The following is a 17,465-nucleotide window of genomic DNA, read 5'->3' as shown; positions in this document are numbered from 1 at the left end:
CGCCTTCGCCGCACCGGTGCGGCGGCGCGTGGAGCGGGGCGGCGGCGGCGCGGCATTCCCGGATCCGCGGCGTTTATAAATCACGCCACTTTATCGTCTTATATTTTTATGATATGATATTTCGCCACAAACAAAGCCACTTCACATTTGTCTTCTGCGACGTATCTTTGCCGTTTCTTTTTCGTTTCTCTTCGCGAACAAAGGAGAGGCAAAATCAAATGATAATTTAAAATTTGAGTGAGACGGCGCGGCGGCGGCGCTCTGCTAAATATATTGTTTAAGATATAACGTGAAGTCGTTCGCTTTGAGTTATTGCGGTTCACGACGCATTGTCTTCGGCTGCGAGAGCGACCTCTTCCAGACCACACAATGGGATAATTATATTAGAAAAATAAAATGTAACGTTGTGTTGTAGGTGGTGTTGGCAATATATGGCAAGAAGGTTTTTTTTTGAGATAGATCTGGACAGACTCGGTGTTGAATGTCGTGGCTGTATGAAGCTAATCGATATAAGTCCAGACCTACTCAGTTAGTGAGATTATCTGCTCTACGTGCAATTAGCAATAGTTATTAATATTAGGGTGCCTAAAACAAACAAAATTTTCAGCTTATATAATATATCATCATATATGTAGTATAAAACAAATCGCCCTACGCCTCGTTTCTAAGCTTTCTTCTTTTAAACGACGCGGTGTATTTTGATGCAGTTTCTCTTTTATTTAGACAATTTATTCCCGAATGTTAATTGTTGAAAGTAACTGGCGCTTAACTCTGATATCTCTATTCTAGTTATATAGAGGAATTCGACAAATGTCTGTGGCGTATCCGTCTACCTATCTGGAAGTCCTGAGTTCGATTCCCAGCGCGGGAAAATGTTTGTAATTGTACAAATATTTGTCTGTGGTTAGGGGTGTGTTGTGCTCGTCTTTGTGTTTCCGTTTTAGTGCTTAGTGTGAGCCGTCGAGTGTTGTCGAAAACAATATTCTTATTATCGAATTATTCTTATATAATATCTATTTGATATATGATAGATTCTCAGCAGAGTGTAGATAGAACAGCGACAAATCGTAACAGATTCCGCTGTATTATGTTGTATATGAAATTAGAATCGTGTCTACTAACTAATATTAGGAAAATAACTTTTTCAGTGCTATGACAGATGACTGAAGCTATGCTGATCTTACCGATATGAAACTGGTAGGTATTTGCAAATGAGGTCACTGAACAGCAATATCTGATAACATCCGCGACCCATATTTTTAGGTTTCATTTTTTATGCATTTTAGTAGAAGTTTACTCGTATTTCGTGTAACTATGTAATGCATCCATTGCGTTATGGATTTGGTAAAAAAAGTTTTTAATTAGTTTTCATTTTATTGTAAAGCCAACAAAGAGTGACGTCAGGCATTGTGCTACATAATCGCATTTTATGATGCAAAAGGAATTAATTTAATCACTCGCTTTGATATTTACTCATAGGTACATATTCGTTTGCTTGTGCGCGGTGACAAGTTATGTCGGGGGGATGTTGGTAATAACTCAAATTGGCGCAGCAAGGAGCGAACAGACAAATATGGCCGCCGAGCTACCTCCGTAATGAAAGCAAGATAAACACCGATACAGCAATAACGCTTCACGTGTATGAGTATGAATGGCTACATAAGAACATTGAAACCATAGGTACATTCAGAAGAAAATGATACGGGTGGTTCTCTGGCTCTTCCACATTTCTTTCAAGCGGCCAATGTGATTATGTCGATGTCATCATGATAGACTAACGCTACATATCTGGACAAAGTTAATAACAAGCTATGTAGAATATCTAAACACTAAATATGAGTCAAAATGTTGCCATCAAATGAGAGACTCAGTAGGCAAGCGTGGGCCGCCGGCTTACAGCTTGTGTTGGCGCCGATGTGCCCGCAATGTTATGTGGTTGTGATTTTCACCTACATCTACTTACTTCTGCATGTAAGACTTATAGGCCTCTATTAAGTGGTACTGAGCTTCCAGCAATATCTAAGGTAAGTACTATAACTTTGTACACATTATTTATCCTATCCGCTTCATTTTTATGAGCTTAATTAATTGATTGAGACCAACAACTTTCATACAACCTATATTTTATTCCTAATTCAAGTATTTTATTACATAACTTTTCTTGTACGATTACTTCTTTATTTGTGAATGAGAAGTGAGCTGGTGGAGCAGCTTGGAGCGAGGGGTGGCGGCGTGCCATGCTGGCCGGGGTCTTCAACTTGGGCCTAGTGTTAGACGGTCTAAGCATTTGCTTAATAATTTATAATTTTCTTTAAAAAATATAACATTGTATTTCTTATGATACTTTGACGTTAGCTCTCATTTTTGATGAACGAAGTTCATGTTTATTTAAGAGTTAGATGATCAAAGGCATCGCTGAGTTATTCCCGGCACAGGCTGTCTCCGGTCTTCATGATTATATATTTCAGGCGATGTCACAGGTTGTATTTTTTCTTAATAGTTGTTTTATTTGTCAAAGCTCATAAAAAGGGGAGAAATATGCCATGCATATGGTTTCTATAAATTTACTCACCATGTTGTTGGTAATGATGCGGGCAGACCAGTCGTGAATACCCGAAGATACTTCGCGCATTATATGTATATCCGCGAGAGAAATAAAAAAATGTCGGCTTAGGTGGGTTTCTGCGTGAATTAGCGGGCGCCGGAATAATGGCGGCAAAACCGGGCATTATGCAAGTATTCGAGAAATGTATGATGCTCAGCCAAAATAAAAACATAATACTGGGCGCATGATAAAGCGGACTCGGGCTGCCGGCCGACTGCTCTAGGAAGCTGCTAGGCTGGATCCACAGGCAGTAAGTCGTTCTTCATTGTTTAAGCGCCGGTAGAGCAATACCGGCAAAGAATAATACAAATTATTTTTCTATTTTGCAATACCGATTAAATTATACGTCACTATAAATTATTTGTAATGATATAGTATAATGTAACATTATTGATAGATAGTAAAACTCATATTTTCAAGCGTAAAATAAGCAGAATCCCAGACAAGAGTTCAAAAAAGAGAAAATCTATGCAAGGAATCAAACTCTAGCTAGAACATGTCAGAAAAAACTTGTACCTATAGGTATTATTAAATTACATCCGGAGGTCATTATCATGAAAACTGTGTTTGGAATACTATTATTTTAATTTTCGCACCGAGCTTTCCCTGTATCGTAACTTCCTTGATAATCCATTGTTTTGCGAAACGAAACATAATTGTTGCTGTGAGGAAGGAAGGCAATTAATTAAACTGTAACAGCCTTTCTCATAAACACAGAAGAGGTCCAGAATAAAACAAGTTTGCTGAAGTGAAATACCGCCATTGGAAGAAGGACCAGTTTTATTGTGGACTACAGCTTTTACTCGCAGCTTCACCCGCGTCAATTTTTCACGGAAACAGTATTTTTTCAGATATGAAAGGTACTATATATCTTTTCTTGCTAAATATTTTACGAATGTTGATTGAATAGAAGCTTGAAGTAAAACATACAAATTCACTTTAATATTTATCTAGCTCTCAACTAACTTTATGGTAAGTTAAGGTCGAAAAATTTATATTGGATTGAGCAAATCTGAGATTTATTTTTGGTCTCTGTTGTTTAGAAAAGTGTTTGTTCTCTACTGTTACCATGCCAAAATAAATAAATAAGCACTCGACACACGCGAACATACTGCATACTGCTGACCTTGGGAAAAGCATGGCTGTTACAGATGCATTTCTGCAACCTTCAGTGTTTGCCAATGGAAAACTTGTGGGGATTGTTGGGATTCGAATTACTATAACCTCACCTGTGTAGTGGCGCCAATCGTATTTTGCTCTGATTGGATTACCCTAAACCTCGTCCCATTGCATCCTCATCAGCAGGATATTTCATCATTTTCGGCCTACGTCAACTCACTGCTGGGTATAGGCCACCCTTTTTTCGCGCCACTTCCTACGACTCATATAGACGCCATCAGCCAGTGCAAATCTCATCCACCGCTCTCCCGTGACTCAGACTCCTGTCCCATCTTCAGGAGAAATTTGAGGTTGTACGATAAAATAAATTCTTTTACAAAATATACAAAATGATAATAAACATAATATTTCTTTTTTATCAAAAATAATACATTTTATAGGTTTTAACTTTTTTCTCCATCTTAATAACAGTATTTTTCTTAAACTTAAATTGGCATACAAGGTACGAGTACTACAAAGGTATTGGGTTATAGCTATATATAAACTCAAAAGTTAACTTCAGAAATTGGATTCATAATAATATATATTTTTTTAAGTTGTTGGTTAGGTACTACTGCTTTTTACATTGTCGAAGCTGTGTTGTACGAGTAGATTAGTTCGTAGCAAGCGCTGCGGTTATTGCTACGGCTCGTAGAAAGTGCTACAAAACATACTTCAGCTTCGGTTGTACATTAATAATTATCTGTTTATTTTTATTTTATTAAATGCTTAAATTAAAGGTAATGTCGCTTATTTCAAGTACTACTAGGATGGTATTGTATTGGTCGCGTATTGTTTTTGATTCCTTGTCAAAAATACCAGACAGTAAGTAGCTTGTTCACGGTTAGTTAATATAACATTACATGTTTTTGACGTGACAACGTCTTAAATTAGGTTGCGGCTGGGAGTCACTTATGAAAAAGTGTAACGCCCGGTAACGTTACGATGAGTCACCGAACGAGAGAGAGGCCCGCCGAATGCCTTGCGTCTCTCTCCCACTCAACTATGATCGGTCTGCCGCGCGCGTAAAAAGACGTTGTCACGTAAAATCTTCGCCCGTAAAACCGACTTTACAGGCAACAATTTTTTTTGTTATCTACTAGCTTTTGCCCGCGGTTTCGCCCGCGTTGATTTCCCGTGGTGACTGTCATTTTTCCGAGGTGAAAGGTACCCTATGTCTTTCTCCGTACTACAACAACATGTATGAACAATTTCAAGAAGATTAGTTGAGCAGATAAAGCGTGAAGAGGTAACAAACAAACTTACTTTCGCATTTGTAATATTAGTTAGGATTTCTGCCCGAATTTTTAAAATTTTGAATACGGCTGTAGTTTTACCTTTTCAAAGCCAAATTGATTTTATTCATTATATCATATTTATTAAGAAAAGATGTTAATAACGTTTTCGAATATTTTTGAGAAATACTATAATAAGGCAATTGGTCTGAATTGTTTGTTTATATCTGTTTTTGACCTTTTCTTGTGGAGAGGCTTTATTAAAGTTTTTTTCAAAAAATCAGGGAATGTACCAGTTTCTATTCAGACATGATTTAATATGAAACATACCTACATGCGTTTGCGGCGCCTAGAGAATGGATAGCATTCTCTTCACGCTTTGACTCCGGATCCGCCTATTTGTTGAAATAATTAGGGTATAGTGAGTAGTGTAAATATTTACATTCTGTTTTTTCACCATTGTATGTAGCATTTAAATTTCATTTAAAAGTTTTAAAGTCACAGTGCGCTATGCAGACTTTTATTCGTCCGTCTTCAACGAGTACTTAGTTTTAAATACTTCAACAACGAAGTCCAGGGCCAGAGAAGACGGCCAGCAGTCGACTGAAGAGCGTTAATTAAGAGTAACAAGTTTCACACTGTCCTGTCGAGACTCGGCCGTCTGCAACGCCGGTCACCGGACGCCGCGCCGGCTATGGATTAAGATTTCTAATTAATTGCGTATTTTACTGAACTTCTAAGAAGTAATTTGTAATCCCTAATTAACACTTGACAATATAATTATTTGTCTTTCCTCGCAGAGCCAAGGTATTGAAAGATTGCAGGATAATATTGGCAATGCCCTTTCTACAGGATAGTCGGAGCCGAGCAATGCTAAGCCTCGGAACTAACTACGAGCGGAAAAAATCAATTCTCGCCGTAAAGATCGTTAATCTGTTAATCAGAGGCGTAGGAGCAGCCGAGCCAGAAGGCATAAAAATGAGAGGAAAATTGTTCGTAAGTGCTATAAGTCAAAATTAATAAAATCCAACTGTTTATTTCCTATGATTATATTCGAGTTTAATGGTCAAGATGGTACATACTTAATTACAGTCATATGAACTATTGTAAATGCCATAAAGTTGGAATGCGTGGCTCGTGTGTAAATGGGACTAGTAAATTACCTATTAGATTTAAATTATTTAAGCACTTTTACGATTGGTATTTATTTATAAGTGATCGACACATAAGTAATTGATTTTGGTATCTTATTTTGATGCAATGAAGCGTTTTTATTTATTTACTAGCTGCTGCCCAAGGTTTCACTCCCGTGGGAATTTCGGGATAAAAAGTGCCCTATGTATAAAATAATACATAACTTTTTATCTAGGTTATATTTGTATGTACCAAATTTTATAACAATTCGTCCAGTACATTTTGCGTGAGAATAACAAACATACATTCATTTACACATACAATCCTCACAAATTTTCGCATTTATAAAATTAGTAGGATTATTTATAACTTTATTGCATAAAATTACAAAAAAACGTACAAATGGCGTCAATATGATATTCTCTACCAATAAGCCATATTATCAAACAGATGCATGTAATAAAATATGTACCTATCTTATAATTTCTAATACCTACGTTTTTACTTGCTCGTTTTTTATTTGCCAATTCTTTGTGTGTCATAAAAATATATACCTAGCTATATCATTTACTCAAGAGGCAGTAATATAACAAAATGGTTTCCACGACTCGAGAGTGAAGATATTCTGCGTCGTATTAGCGGGCGGACTCGTCCCAGCGCTCGCGGCAAGTGGCCGGGAATTCACTGTACTCGTATTTTATAGCCGATCAGGTATGTCTGAACCCGACTATATACAAGCTGCCGGCCCCGGCTCGCCTCGCCTCCGACCGCTCTATTACAGTAATTAAGTTCTCTTCACAGCGCGTCAACACTTCGCGCAGAATATCGCCTGTACCTAGGGATTCGGCATTTAACTCAGTCACTCAAAGTAGTTGTGCTGTCTAGTAATATTACATTAATTATTAGATTGTTAGATTGCTTTTACACAATTATGCGATAAAGATGTGCGTGTTGGGTGCACAGGGTGTGGGACAGCAACAACAGCTTCCTGCATGTGCTCGCTGGCGGACTGGATTGCGTGCTTGCGAACCATTGCTGCACATTGCCGGGGCCGGTGCAGGAATGAGCTACTTAATCATTTATTTTTAAAGTAATAATTTTCTACTAACATAGGACAAGTCTATTAACATCTCTACTGATTTTTGTTTACCTGAATAAATATTTTTTCATTCATTCATGTTCTTTTATTATAGATTACGGTCATCGCTATATAATATAACAATAGTTGCAGAGCAGGAAAGTATAGGTGGAATAGTATGTTGGATCACACAATAGATAGTTGTTTTTCCTCTACCTAAACCACATTACTTAGGTAATTAAATATTATTTAGTAGGTAATTTTAGTAGTTTATTATATAGTGTTGTAGGTTTATTAAATAGGTAAATTATAAACAAACAAATGTGTTGAACAAACATATACAATAGTAGTTCTCGGGCGTTGAAGGCCGTGCAGGGCGCCGGATATTCACAACTAGTGTTCGTGCCGGAGACTGATATATTAATTTACGCTAATTTATTATTTATATTTGTGATTACTCTCAATTACGAAAGAGGTGGATAAACATCGATCTATAATAGTTATGGTCGAAAGATGCAAATATTTTATCTCCTTTCCTTTTGTTGGAATGAAACTACTTTAGTAGGAGTAACTGTGTATAATTTATATTTACTTCGCGAATAAGTCTAAGAGTCTCATACCAACCAAACATACATTATTCTATCTATACTACCTATATATACTAGGATGAAAAGGATAAAATATTTACATAAATTTCTTTTAATTCTATCAACTGAAATTCAAAATAAAGTTAAACGTACAAATTTACTAAGAGGCCAATTTGAATTACAATATTGCTGCTTAAACTAATGCAAAGCAATAGGCAATTAACATATGCCAATAAAATATTGATCGATCTCCTTTAATCTTTAGCAGCTTGGTCCCTCGCTGGTACCGCACCGAGTCCTCCTCGTCACGGCCGGGCCTTGTGACGCAGTGACCGGCGCCCCGTCGCGCGTCGCGCATTCATCCATTAGCATAACGTACGGAACTCCCGGCGAGCGGGTAATTTGCTTTACGTCCCCGATAAACACTCGTTTAACACGTGTGAACTATTAATTTAATAACAGCTTTAGAACCGTTAGAATTAATGCAGTGTCGGGTAGCAGCCCAGGGCTAAAATTACGAAATGTCAAAAGCGAACCAGTTTACGTGCATAGGTATGTAGCCGAAATGCGTATTCTTTTTTTGTGTCAGAATCTGTGTCTGTACAAATATTTAAAAATATATTTCGAATCATTGAAATAATTGTTTGACGTATGAATCTCTACAAGTTTTGCGTCTAAAAAATATTCCACGGTCATTTTCGATCGAACATCTATCAAGACTACAATATTTTACTCGTATTTGACCACAAGAGGAACGTTTCACGGCAGCCTTCATGCCGGTAACCCTAATAGGCCACAAGCTCCCAGAGTATTACTTGAGCTAACTAACGTCATTGTCATTTGGCAAAAATACCGATATAGGAGTTAATAGAAGGGGCATAGTAGGTAATCTAATTTTATAGCCGCAAGTTAAACCCACTTATGACAATCTCCATTTTTAATTAATACGTTATTCATAATAAAAAGTACATTTTCATTCGCTCAGTATATAAACACATTGAGAAGCAAATTGAACAAAATTGTGACAAAATGACTTTACAAAACAATTTTGTAAAGTCATTTTAAATTACAATTTTTATTCAACAGCGGCGACTTTGGACAAAGTTTGTCATACAAACTTAAAAACTGCTTAATTCCCGAAACTGAATATCTGCAGATGCCATTTCTATATATTTTTAGATCCATGTGAACTGAAGGAAGCAAACTCATCCGACCCGTGAGGGCGTCGCTGCTGTTGAATAAAATTGAAATCTTCAAAATGACTTTAGAAAGTTTCTATTTTTGGTCGTCAGATGAAATATCTTTGCTATTCCTTTAGCTGATAGTTCGATATTCTACTCAAATGGGTAGCAAATTTAATAGCGATTTGATTCGATGTTAGATTGAGGTGTGTTATGTCAAAATGGAGTGAAGGAATAAGGTAAGGAAGTAAACTGAGAATACTGGTGGCGGTAACCCCCGTATTCTAAGTCCAGTAGATAACCGGCTCACTTAGCAAGCTAACGAGTAAGGATCACCCCCACACAAGCCAAGTATTTCTGTGCCAACCGTAGTCAATACAAGCGCATCGAGTTTATCGCAGAGTCAATAAAGGTAAGTTACCGTCGACGGTAAAAGTTGCGGGGCGGCGACAGCTGTCGGAACTCCGGCAGGACGCCGTGACCGCGAGTGATGGTTGCTATTATGTTACTATATCTGATTCACTCGTACACTGCTTTACGTGTGAATTCAACGCGTTACCTTACTGTTTCTACACACAAAACACTGTGGAAGCGGTGGTGGTGTAATGGTTAAGACGCTCGCCTTTAGATCGAAAGTTTTCAGGTTCGTGTCCTACTCGTGCCATATGAGTTTGTATACCAACCTGACTCATATATAGTAGTTTTCATAGTAGTCCACTTGCTTCAGGTGAAGGAAAACATCGTGAGGAAACCTGCATACTGGTGGACAGTTTAGTTCACTAGTGTGTATGCAGGTAGTAACCTGCCACTAGATGACGGTAAGTAGTCGTAAAAGTCATGTCCGATGCGGTTGGGCACTTGAAAAAAAAAATCTGACATCAGTATTAGCAATACACACTCGATATGATGATGATGATGACTGTACACTGTGTGAATAACTTACAGTCATCAAAAAAACGTAACTGCTATAACGAATTTATATGGCAACCCGTACTGTTAAGTTAGTTATTTTTACGCGTTTATTTTATTTTCGTCACTGAGATCTCAAGGTGTCAGCTACGGTCGTACACAGGGTTTTTATTATGTACAGGGTGTACGTTATATCAAAACTCTATGTCAGAGTGTCGAAGATTAAATTTTAGTACTTATTGTAATTGATATAGCGCAAGTTGATCTCGTGATCCGCGGTGAGCTTCTAATTTCGGCCGTCAATAAACCTTTATTGTTTTTCTTTCCACCTCAAAAGCTAGCGGTTTAGGTTGACGGTTATTCAAAGATTTGTGTTTTTTCTACAGGAACGTGCTGGTCGTTTTTACTGCAAACCAGATGTTTCATGAGACACCTTTCTTGATCCTATCGAATAAATGATCAAATATCGAACCAAACACAGAAATATCTGCTTCAGATATATATCTGCTACAGATTAAAAAGCAAAAGTTTTTCTATTGAACGGATTTTGATGAAATTTCGTAAATGAGTAAAATGGGAATTTCGGATAAAAGATTATCCGAAATTCCCACTGGAGCGAAGCAACGGGCGCAATTAGTATTAAAGATATGTGTATGCATAAGTGCATAATGACCTTTCTCTACTTATACCATTATTTAGTTAGAAACTACTCGTAGTCCACTTAGCTAGTTAGCTCAAAGCAATTTTCAATAATATTTTTGCCAACACAAAGATTCTAACTGTAAAATTATTAATTCTATTAAAATCCGACCGTCTCGCTACCATCAAACGTGTTTGTGTGTGCAGTCCGCCTAAACCAGCGGTTGTGGAAATTATCTTGATGTCAGAAATTCAACTCGCTGCTACTTTGTAATACTCTTTGCGTTGAATTACAACTTCTTTTCGAATTATTGCGGGCTCCGACGGCTTCGTAATTTCTGTTTGTTGTTGTTGCAAAACAATTCTTTTTGTAATGAGAAAAGGCAGTCGTTTTTTTCGAATGCAGTCATGACTTATTCAGCATTGTGTCAGTGTTTTCTATTAGCATCTTAACCCTGACTAATAAAAGATTCATCGGTATTTTAATGAAGCCATTTTAATTATACGAACAAAGGGTTATTTTGTCCCGCGGCCTGTAAAAAAAGCAATTAATGTAATGGCGGAGATATGGCGTAATCGTCGGTGGGGCGGACCGGATGGCCGAGCCGGGGCGAACGGAACGGGACAGAAAAATGCCAATTATGCAAACAGCTAGAATTAATGGGTATCGGCGCTATTTGTCGTTGAAGCCCTTCACCGAGACTGAATCGTTGTCTTTGTGATACCAGCGGTCCGGGATGCCGCCGCGCCGCCGCCGCTCCTCCGTGCGAAATTACTCAGTCATAAATATCATCGAAACTGTATATTTTAAATGCCACCGGAGCAAAATAAATAGAAAAATGGTAGAAGGATTCAGAATACTTCAGCATCTATTTATTTCTATAATCGTCTCAGGATCTCGAGTCAAGCGCAGCATTTGTTCGAACGACGCCAAGTTCAATAGAGTTTATCCTGCAGAAGATGAGTGCAGCTTCAAAAGCAATGCCCATTGGCGGTCGCGACAGCAGAGTAACTGGCTCGTTTGTGAATTAGCCGACTGCCACCAAACGCAACAGTTTATAACACAATTTCAACATATTTTAAACTCTATTACAACACACTAAAGTTTAAATTAACGTGGCGGTATCATTGTTTCCTAGGAAGGATTATCTTGAGTGGGACGTCATCTCAGAAGTTAGGTTTAATTAAAGTTGCCACTCGGCGCTGGCCGTTCTTAAAGTCTCCGATTCCTAGTTAGCAATTCGCCAAGTATTTGCATTTCGTGTATCGTCGCCCGCCGGTACCCACTGCCGGAGCTATAATGCTGCTCCGGTTTGATAGTGATGCTATTAACTGTTTGGACTTGAGGATCAAAAGCGTAAGTCATTCATAAAGTTAAACTTGTTTTGAGATACCTGTTTATACTTTTATGGAGAAACCTTTAGTTTGAGTTAATAGGATAAGCAATTTGCCAGTAAAAAGTGATTTACGAAAAAGGTATATTCAAGCCGGATATTTATTTCCGAACCTCTCTCTCATCCTCGCGTGTGCACGGTTACATTCGGAGTTGTGAGGCATCAAAGCCAAGAGTTCGCTTAACAAAATTTAGAAGATTTGGCTATCTCTTACAACCGGCTGCCTACCTGACGTCCGGCGACCCTCTTTCGGGATGCTATCGTTGTCTCGCCGAGGACGTCGTACGAAACCACTCGTACGACATCCACGGGAGGATTCCGAGTGGTCCCACACTCCACTTTCCACGATACTTATATTTGAACCTATATACATATAATTGTAATGCACGATAGATAAGTAGTACATTAAAATTACGCAGTTCTGTTAACTGTTAAGAAATAACAGTGGTACTTAATGAGAATCGGCTTCTAAACTTACAAAATAACTGTATAGAAGAGCCAAAGGAAGTAAATAATTCTTGCTGAAAGTAATCAATGAACGTGACGACAGTCGCGATCGCCGTGCCAATTATCCATAATCCTATGGATAATTGGCACGGCGATCGCTATTATGATCATTGTCGTCGATTAGCGCGCCATCTTGCGGTATTAGTTACAGTTTGTGTAATGTGGCTCTTGGAGGCTGCCATCATTACGTCGTTAGGGACACGTCGCGTCGTGGGGCGCTGGCACTCGTCTCCTCAGGTAGGCCATGAAATTAGGATTGACGAAAATAAGCCTTCCCGCTCAGTAAACCTCGATCGTACTTACTCCAACGGCTAAGCTGCACTGTAGTTATTCACATAGTACATTTGCAAATTTGTGTATGTTTCACATAGTTAAATTTGAGAGGCCCATGAGATTATTTCAATTTTTTTTATTTATGATTTAAAAATAATTTCTGGTCCACTAACTCTCTTTATTCGGAAATACTTGTCATTATTTATTATTTTTCGTTCGCTCGTTCGTTATCTTATGTCTCGAATATATTACTAATTGCGCTATATGTCTGTTTTCGAGTGGAAAGTTGTGGATAATAGATGTCCGCAGGTTTAGAGCCTGATTGTTCGCTTTCGAGCGATTCGGTCACATTACGCCTCCTTGCATTACATAACGCACATACGCACGAGACGCGGCGGTTTAACCCGTATTATCAACAGTGAGAGCGGGGCGGGGAGCAGCGCGGCGCGCGGGGACGCCGCTAATGTGGGTCGAGCGGGATTTACATATAATTGGCAGCGAGACATTAGCCCCCTGATGACGCGCTAACTCGAACAATATTACAATGTATTTTAAATATTATTATACTATATATAAATATTCTTTTGGAATTGGAAAGACAGAGCCTTTCCCATTCCAAAAAAAAATAAAAAAGTAGGTACCTACCTAAAGTAAATTCTTATTTAAAAACATATTACAAATATAGTGAACTCATCGTACAAGGCGAGACCTCAGTAAAAAGAAAGTCAGCTAGAATATAACTTAAAAAAACAAGCCTTTTTTCCGAGTAACTTCAAAGTTCATAAGGTCATATATAGTGCTGGCTATCAATAGATAAAAATAAAAAGGCGGTCGAAGAAGTAACCTGAAATATCTGTATTTTACAGTAGGGTGAAGGGTGGGAAGCACCGGTCATCGAGAGGCCAAGATACTCGGTCGGGATTCAAGTTTGAGTCCTGGCGACCGCTCGCACCTTGCCTCAAGTTTGTAATTGAAAACTAATCTGATTTATGTACCGTAGTTTAATCGAGAGCATGGTTCTTGTGAAACTGTGGCGAGAAACCCTGGACGTTTGTATAGGTATTATACATTTATATGCGTATATAGCCTGTATATATTTTGTTCTAAGTTATTAATAAGGATTTAGTTAGACTTTTGCCTTTATTACACAAACTCTTAGATTGCCACACTCAAAAGAACACATTATCAACAGGAGATGGCATTATATTACATTATCAAATAGTTAAGACGCAAGTAACGGCCTTGATCGTTTCTTGGCACAAACTCCATAGATAAGCTTCCTCACGACTTCCCACGTAAATACTTAGCGTAGTAAATTAGCTTCGATGCGATAGGAACAATCAGTATAATTTGCATGAGAAAGCCGGGGCGGGGCGCGGGCAGGGGGAAGAGAGGATTTTTCTTATTTCCGGCGGTAATTCGCCTGTTTAAATCTGGCTGATCCGGCCGAGCCGCAAATTACCAGCTCCATGCATACGAATGCTTCGTTGGGTTTATGCCATGCTAAGGTGAGCCAATTTACGGTGAAATTATTGCAATGACTATTTAAATTGAAAAAAAAACCTTTTTAAATAGAATATATTTTGATCAATCGAGAATAATTAGAGTTGTGATAAAGAAGTTAGTTGTCTTTCAAACACGTTAGTAATACTGTTGGTGTTACGTATGACACTATCAGAGGGTGCAATTATCATATTAGGTATGTAATCTGTAGCAATAGGTACCTGCACGTGTAATGGCATATTTGCATTAATTCGTCAGCAAATCAAAGTAATAGAGTAGTTTGATAGCGGATTTAACTATCAGAATATTGAGTTTATCACTTCCGCAATCTAAGATTTCAAAGTTGCTTACAAAGATCAGTCAACCGCCTTTAGGGGTAAACACGATCAAAAGGTTAAGAGGCGATCTCGGCGTACTAGCTACAAAATCATATTTTAATCGATTTATTTTAATCTACAGCGAAACTGATAAAATAGAATAGGAGATTATGTTACACTAAAACATATTTGAAAAATGAAGTGAAATTCCCAAAATGGCCAGAACTATAACCGTTCTCGTGCGACAAATAATGTGCCGACCCTGGAGTGTGCGCGGGCTGCTTGCTGGCATCAATCCTCCTGGCTAGGACCCGGCAGCCGGCCACCTGACTTGCGAGCCTTGAGAACTCCCTACGTTGCACTGTTACAAAGTAGCACTGGCTTATGTCATTTCAAGAAAACTTTGAAGACATGATTTTTGTAAATATCTCTAGTAAAGCTATGTTTTTTAAATTGAAACGATAATTTGTTATAATAATCGCCCAGGTAAGAAGATGATTCATGAAGAAAGTTAAAAATAAAAATCTCTACTTAAATCATTGTAATTAATTTATTCAATAAATACTTAAGCCGATTGAGATTACCATAACAGTTAATATACAATCATTAAATACACGAAATTGAAATTATGGCAAAGAAATTATGCCGAAATATGTGTACATATACGTTGCAACAATAACAACTTCAAGGTTTAGAACGGTCTCTGCGTGAAGTGCAGCGGAATGCCACCGACAATGTTCTGCACGATGTTGGAGGTGGGGTCTTGCTGCAGCTCGCGCTTGCTGGTGGCGGCCGGCGATACGCTGACCTGCGCGAGCAGCGCTGCCAGCCCCGCCACTGACTGCATATGGCCCAGGCGACCACCTGGAATACATCACAATGGGGTAAAATATTGCCACGAATATTACGACAGGAATAGATTAGGACACTACTGTTCTAATGGATAACTCAGGCCAGATTTTATAAATCCAGTATAAAAAAGCTAATGTTGCGCGATCGGTAGAAAAAAGGAGTCGGACAGAGCGTGATTATGCTAATTCTAATTTCAAAAAGTTGAGAGTTTGTTTTAGCACTTAGAGATTAGGTCACAATATAGGAGAACCTTATGATTATTAATTGTCTTGAAACTATGTAAAATTAGCATAAAGTAAATAAGTACAACATACCGATACAAGAGCGAGGCCCATCACCAAACGGCAAGTACACAAACTTGTGCCTCTTGGCGACTTCTTCCGGCGAGAACCGCTCCGGCCTAAATTCCGACGGATTGTCGAAGTATTCCGGGTCGTTATGAATCGCTTGGATAGGAATAGTGACTTTGACACCTTTGTCGATGGTCACATCAGTGCCTGGGATAGTATACGTCTGAGTACATTTGCGCATCAACAACCCAGAAGAGGGGAAAATCCTCATTCCTTCTTGGAAAGTCCATTGCAAATAGGTCATTTCTTTGATTGCTTCGTAACTGAGCTTGTTATCGTATTTTGCAAGGACTCTGTCAATATCTTCTTGGACTTTTTTCTGCACGGATGGATTGTATGCCAATTGATGTAAAGTGAAACTAGTAGCAGATGATGATGTCTCGAAGCCGGCCGCGAAGAAGATGAAGGCTTGTGCAGCGAGGAGGATGTCGTCCATCTCTAACTCGGCGACCGCAGGACTGCCATCCGCTTGAACCTGCTCCATGGATTCTACTACTATCTTACCCTTCTCTTTCAGTTCCATCATCATATCAATGAAGTCGTTGCGTCCGCATGGTTTATAATCTCTTTGCTTTTGTATCATGTTGACTACTGCTACAATATTGTCTTCTAATTCTTGACCAAGGAATTTGACGTTTTTGAAAAGATCTGGGAATAGAGTTTTGAATATTGTTGTGATAGCGCGACTCGGTGTCATCTTAAAGATTGTATTTCCAAGTTTTCGGAACTTAGAGTCTTCATCACTAAGGGAATCGACATTAAGGCCGAATCCACATGCTCCGATAAAATCAGTGGTATACCGAGCCATCAAGTCACGAGCGTCTATAATGTCTCCATTGGTGGAGGCAGAGAGAGCTCGCTTTTGGAGTCTGTCAGCGCAGTCGATTATGAGAGGGAACATAGACTTCAGCTTTCCACTGCTAAAAGCTGGTGTCATGCGCTGTCTTAACAATCGCCATAAGTCGCCATCAGAAAAGAACAGATTTTTTAATAAAGGTTCGATTACCCCATGATCAGGAGAAAGTCCCCTCGAGTAAAACGATGAAAAGTCAGTAACGATGATCTGTTTGATGAGGTCAGGGTCCCTGACCACGAGCTCGGGGATGCTGCCGCGGTAGTAGCCCACGAAACGCTCCTTGGGGTACTTCCAGTAGGTGTCGACGGCCATCTGGGTGACACTCTTCTTCAGCAAGTAGCGCTGGGCGTCTGTGCCGAACAGCGGCACTGGTTTGTCATGTTTCACACCCTTCCGCGCCCAGTAATCGTGATTACGGGTACCATACAGGTACAAAGTTGCGAGAAGCAACACCAATCCGACTATCACAATCATGTCTGTTTGTTTGGTTAGTATCCACAACTGAACTTGATTGATGACTACTTCATAAAAAAATGTGTTTAAATACAAATTGAAATAGATAAAGATGCGATTATCAAATGAGATAAGTTAATTAATTCAAGTTGGGTCAAGGAAGTTGTGATATTTTTAGAAAAACAAATGACTCATGATCAATTTTATATTTATTTTTAAATATTGAGTAAATATTATACAACGAAATGGCGAATTTTGTTTTTAGTAGGTATATAATTCATGTAGTCTAGATGCCATCAAAAACATGTAAAAAATCCAAGTCTCGCAGCTCTGTTTTTCTACCGTAAAAAGTTGTGAGATCCATGTTCCCAAGTCGATTAATTTATTTAGTCCCTACTTAAGGGACCTTCAGTCTTAAGTTATTACGCAAGTTA

The 17,465-nt window shown here is 38.7% G+C and overlaps 1 protein-coding gene across 1 annotated transcript; it reads right to left on the bottom strand.

Annotated features, from left to right (window-relative positions):
* Window positions 1-15,051: 15,051 nt before the first annotated feature.
* LOC128676026 (cytochrome P450 6B7-like) lies at window positions 15,052-17,079 on the bottom strand. The gene is made up of 2 exons (XM_053755918.1): window positions 15,687-17,079; window positions 15,052-15,384 (listed from the first exon to the last, which is right to left on the bottom strand). The coding sequence occupies exons 1-2, from the start codon at window positions 17,050-17,052 to the stop codon at window positions 15,212-15,214; spliced, it is 1,539 nt and encodes a 512-aa protein (XP_053611893.1). The 5' UTR covers window positions 17,053-17,079; the 3' UTR covers window positions 15,052-15,211.
* Between the last annotated feature and the right edge of the window lie 386 nt (window positions 17,080-17,465).

This window comes from Plodia interpunctella, chromosome 15 (genome assembly GCF_027563975.2).
Source record: "Plodia interpunctella isolate USDA-ARS_2022_Savannah chromosome 15, ilPloInte3.2, whole genome shotgun sequence".
NCBI classification, from domain to species: domain Eukaryota; kingdom Metazoa; phylum Arthropoda; class Insecta; order Lepidoptera; family Pyralidae; genus Plodia; species Plodia interpunctella.
This window is presented reverse-complemented; position numbering and strand designations above follow the sequence as displayed.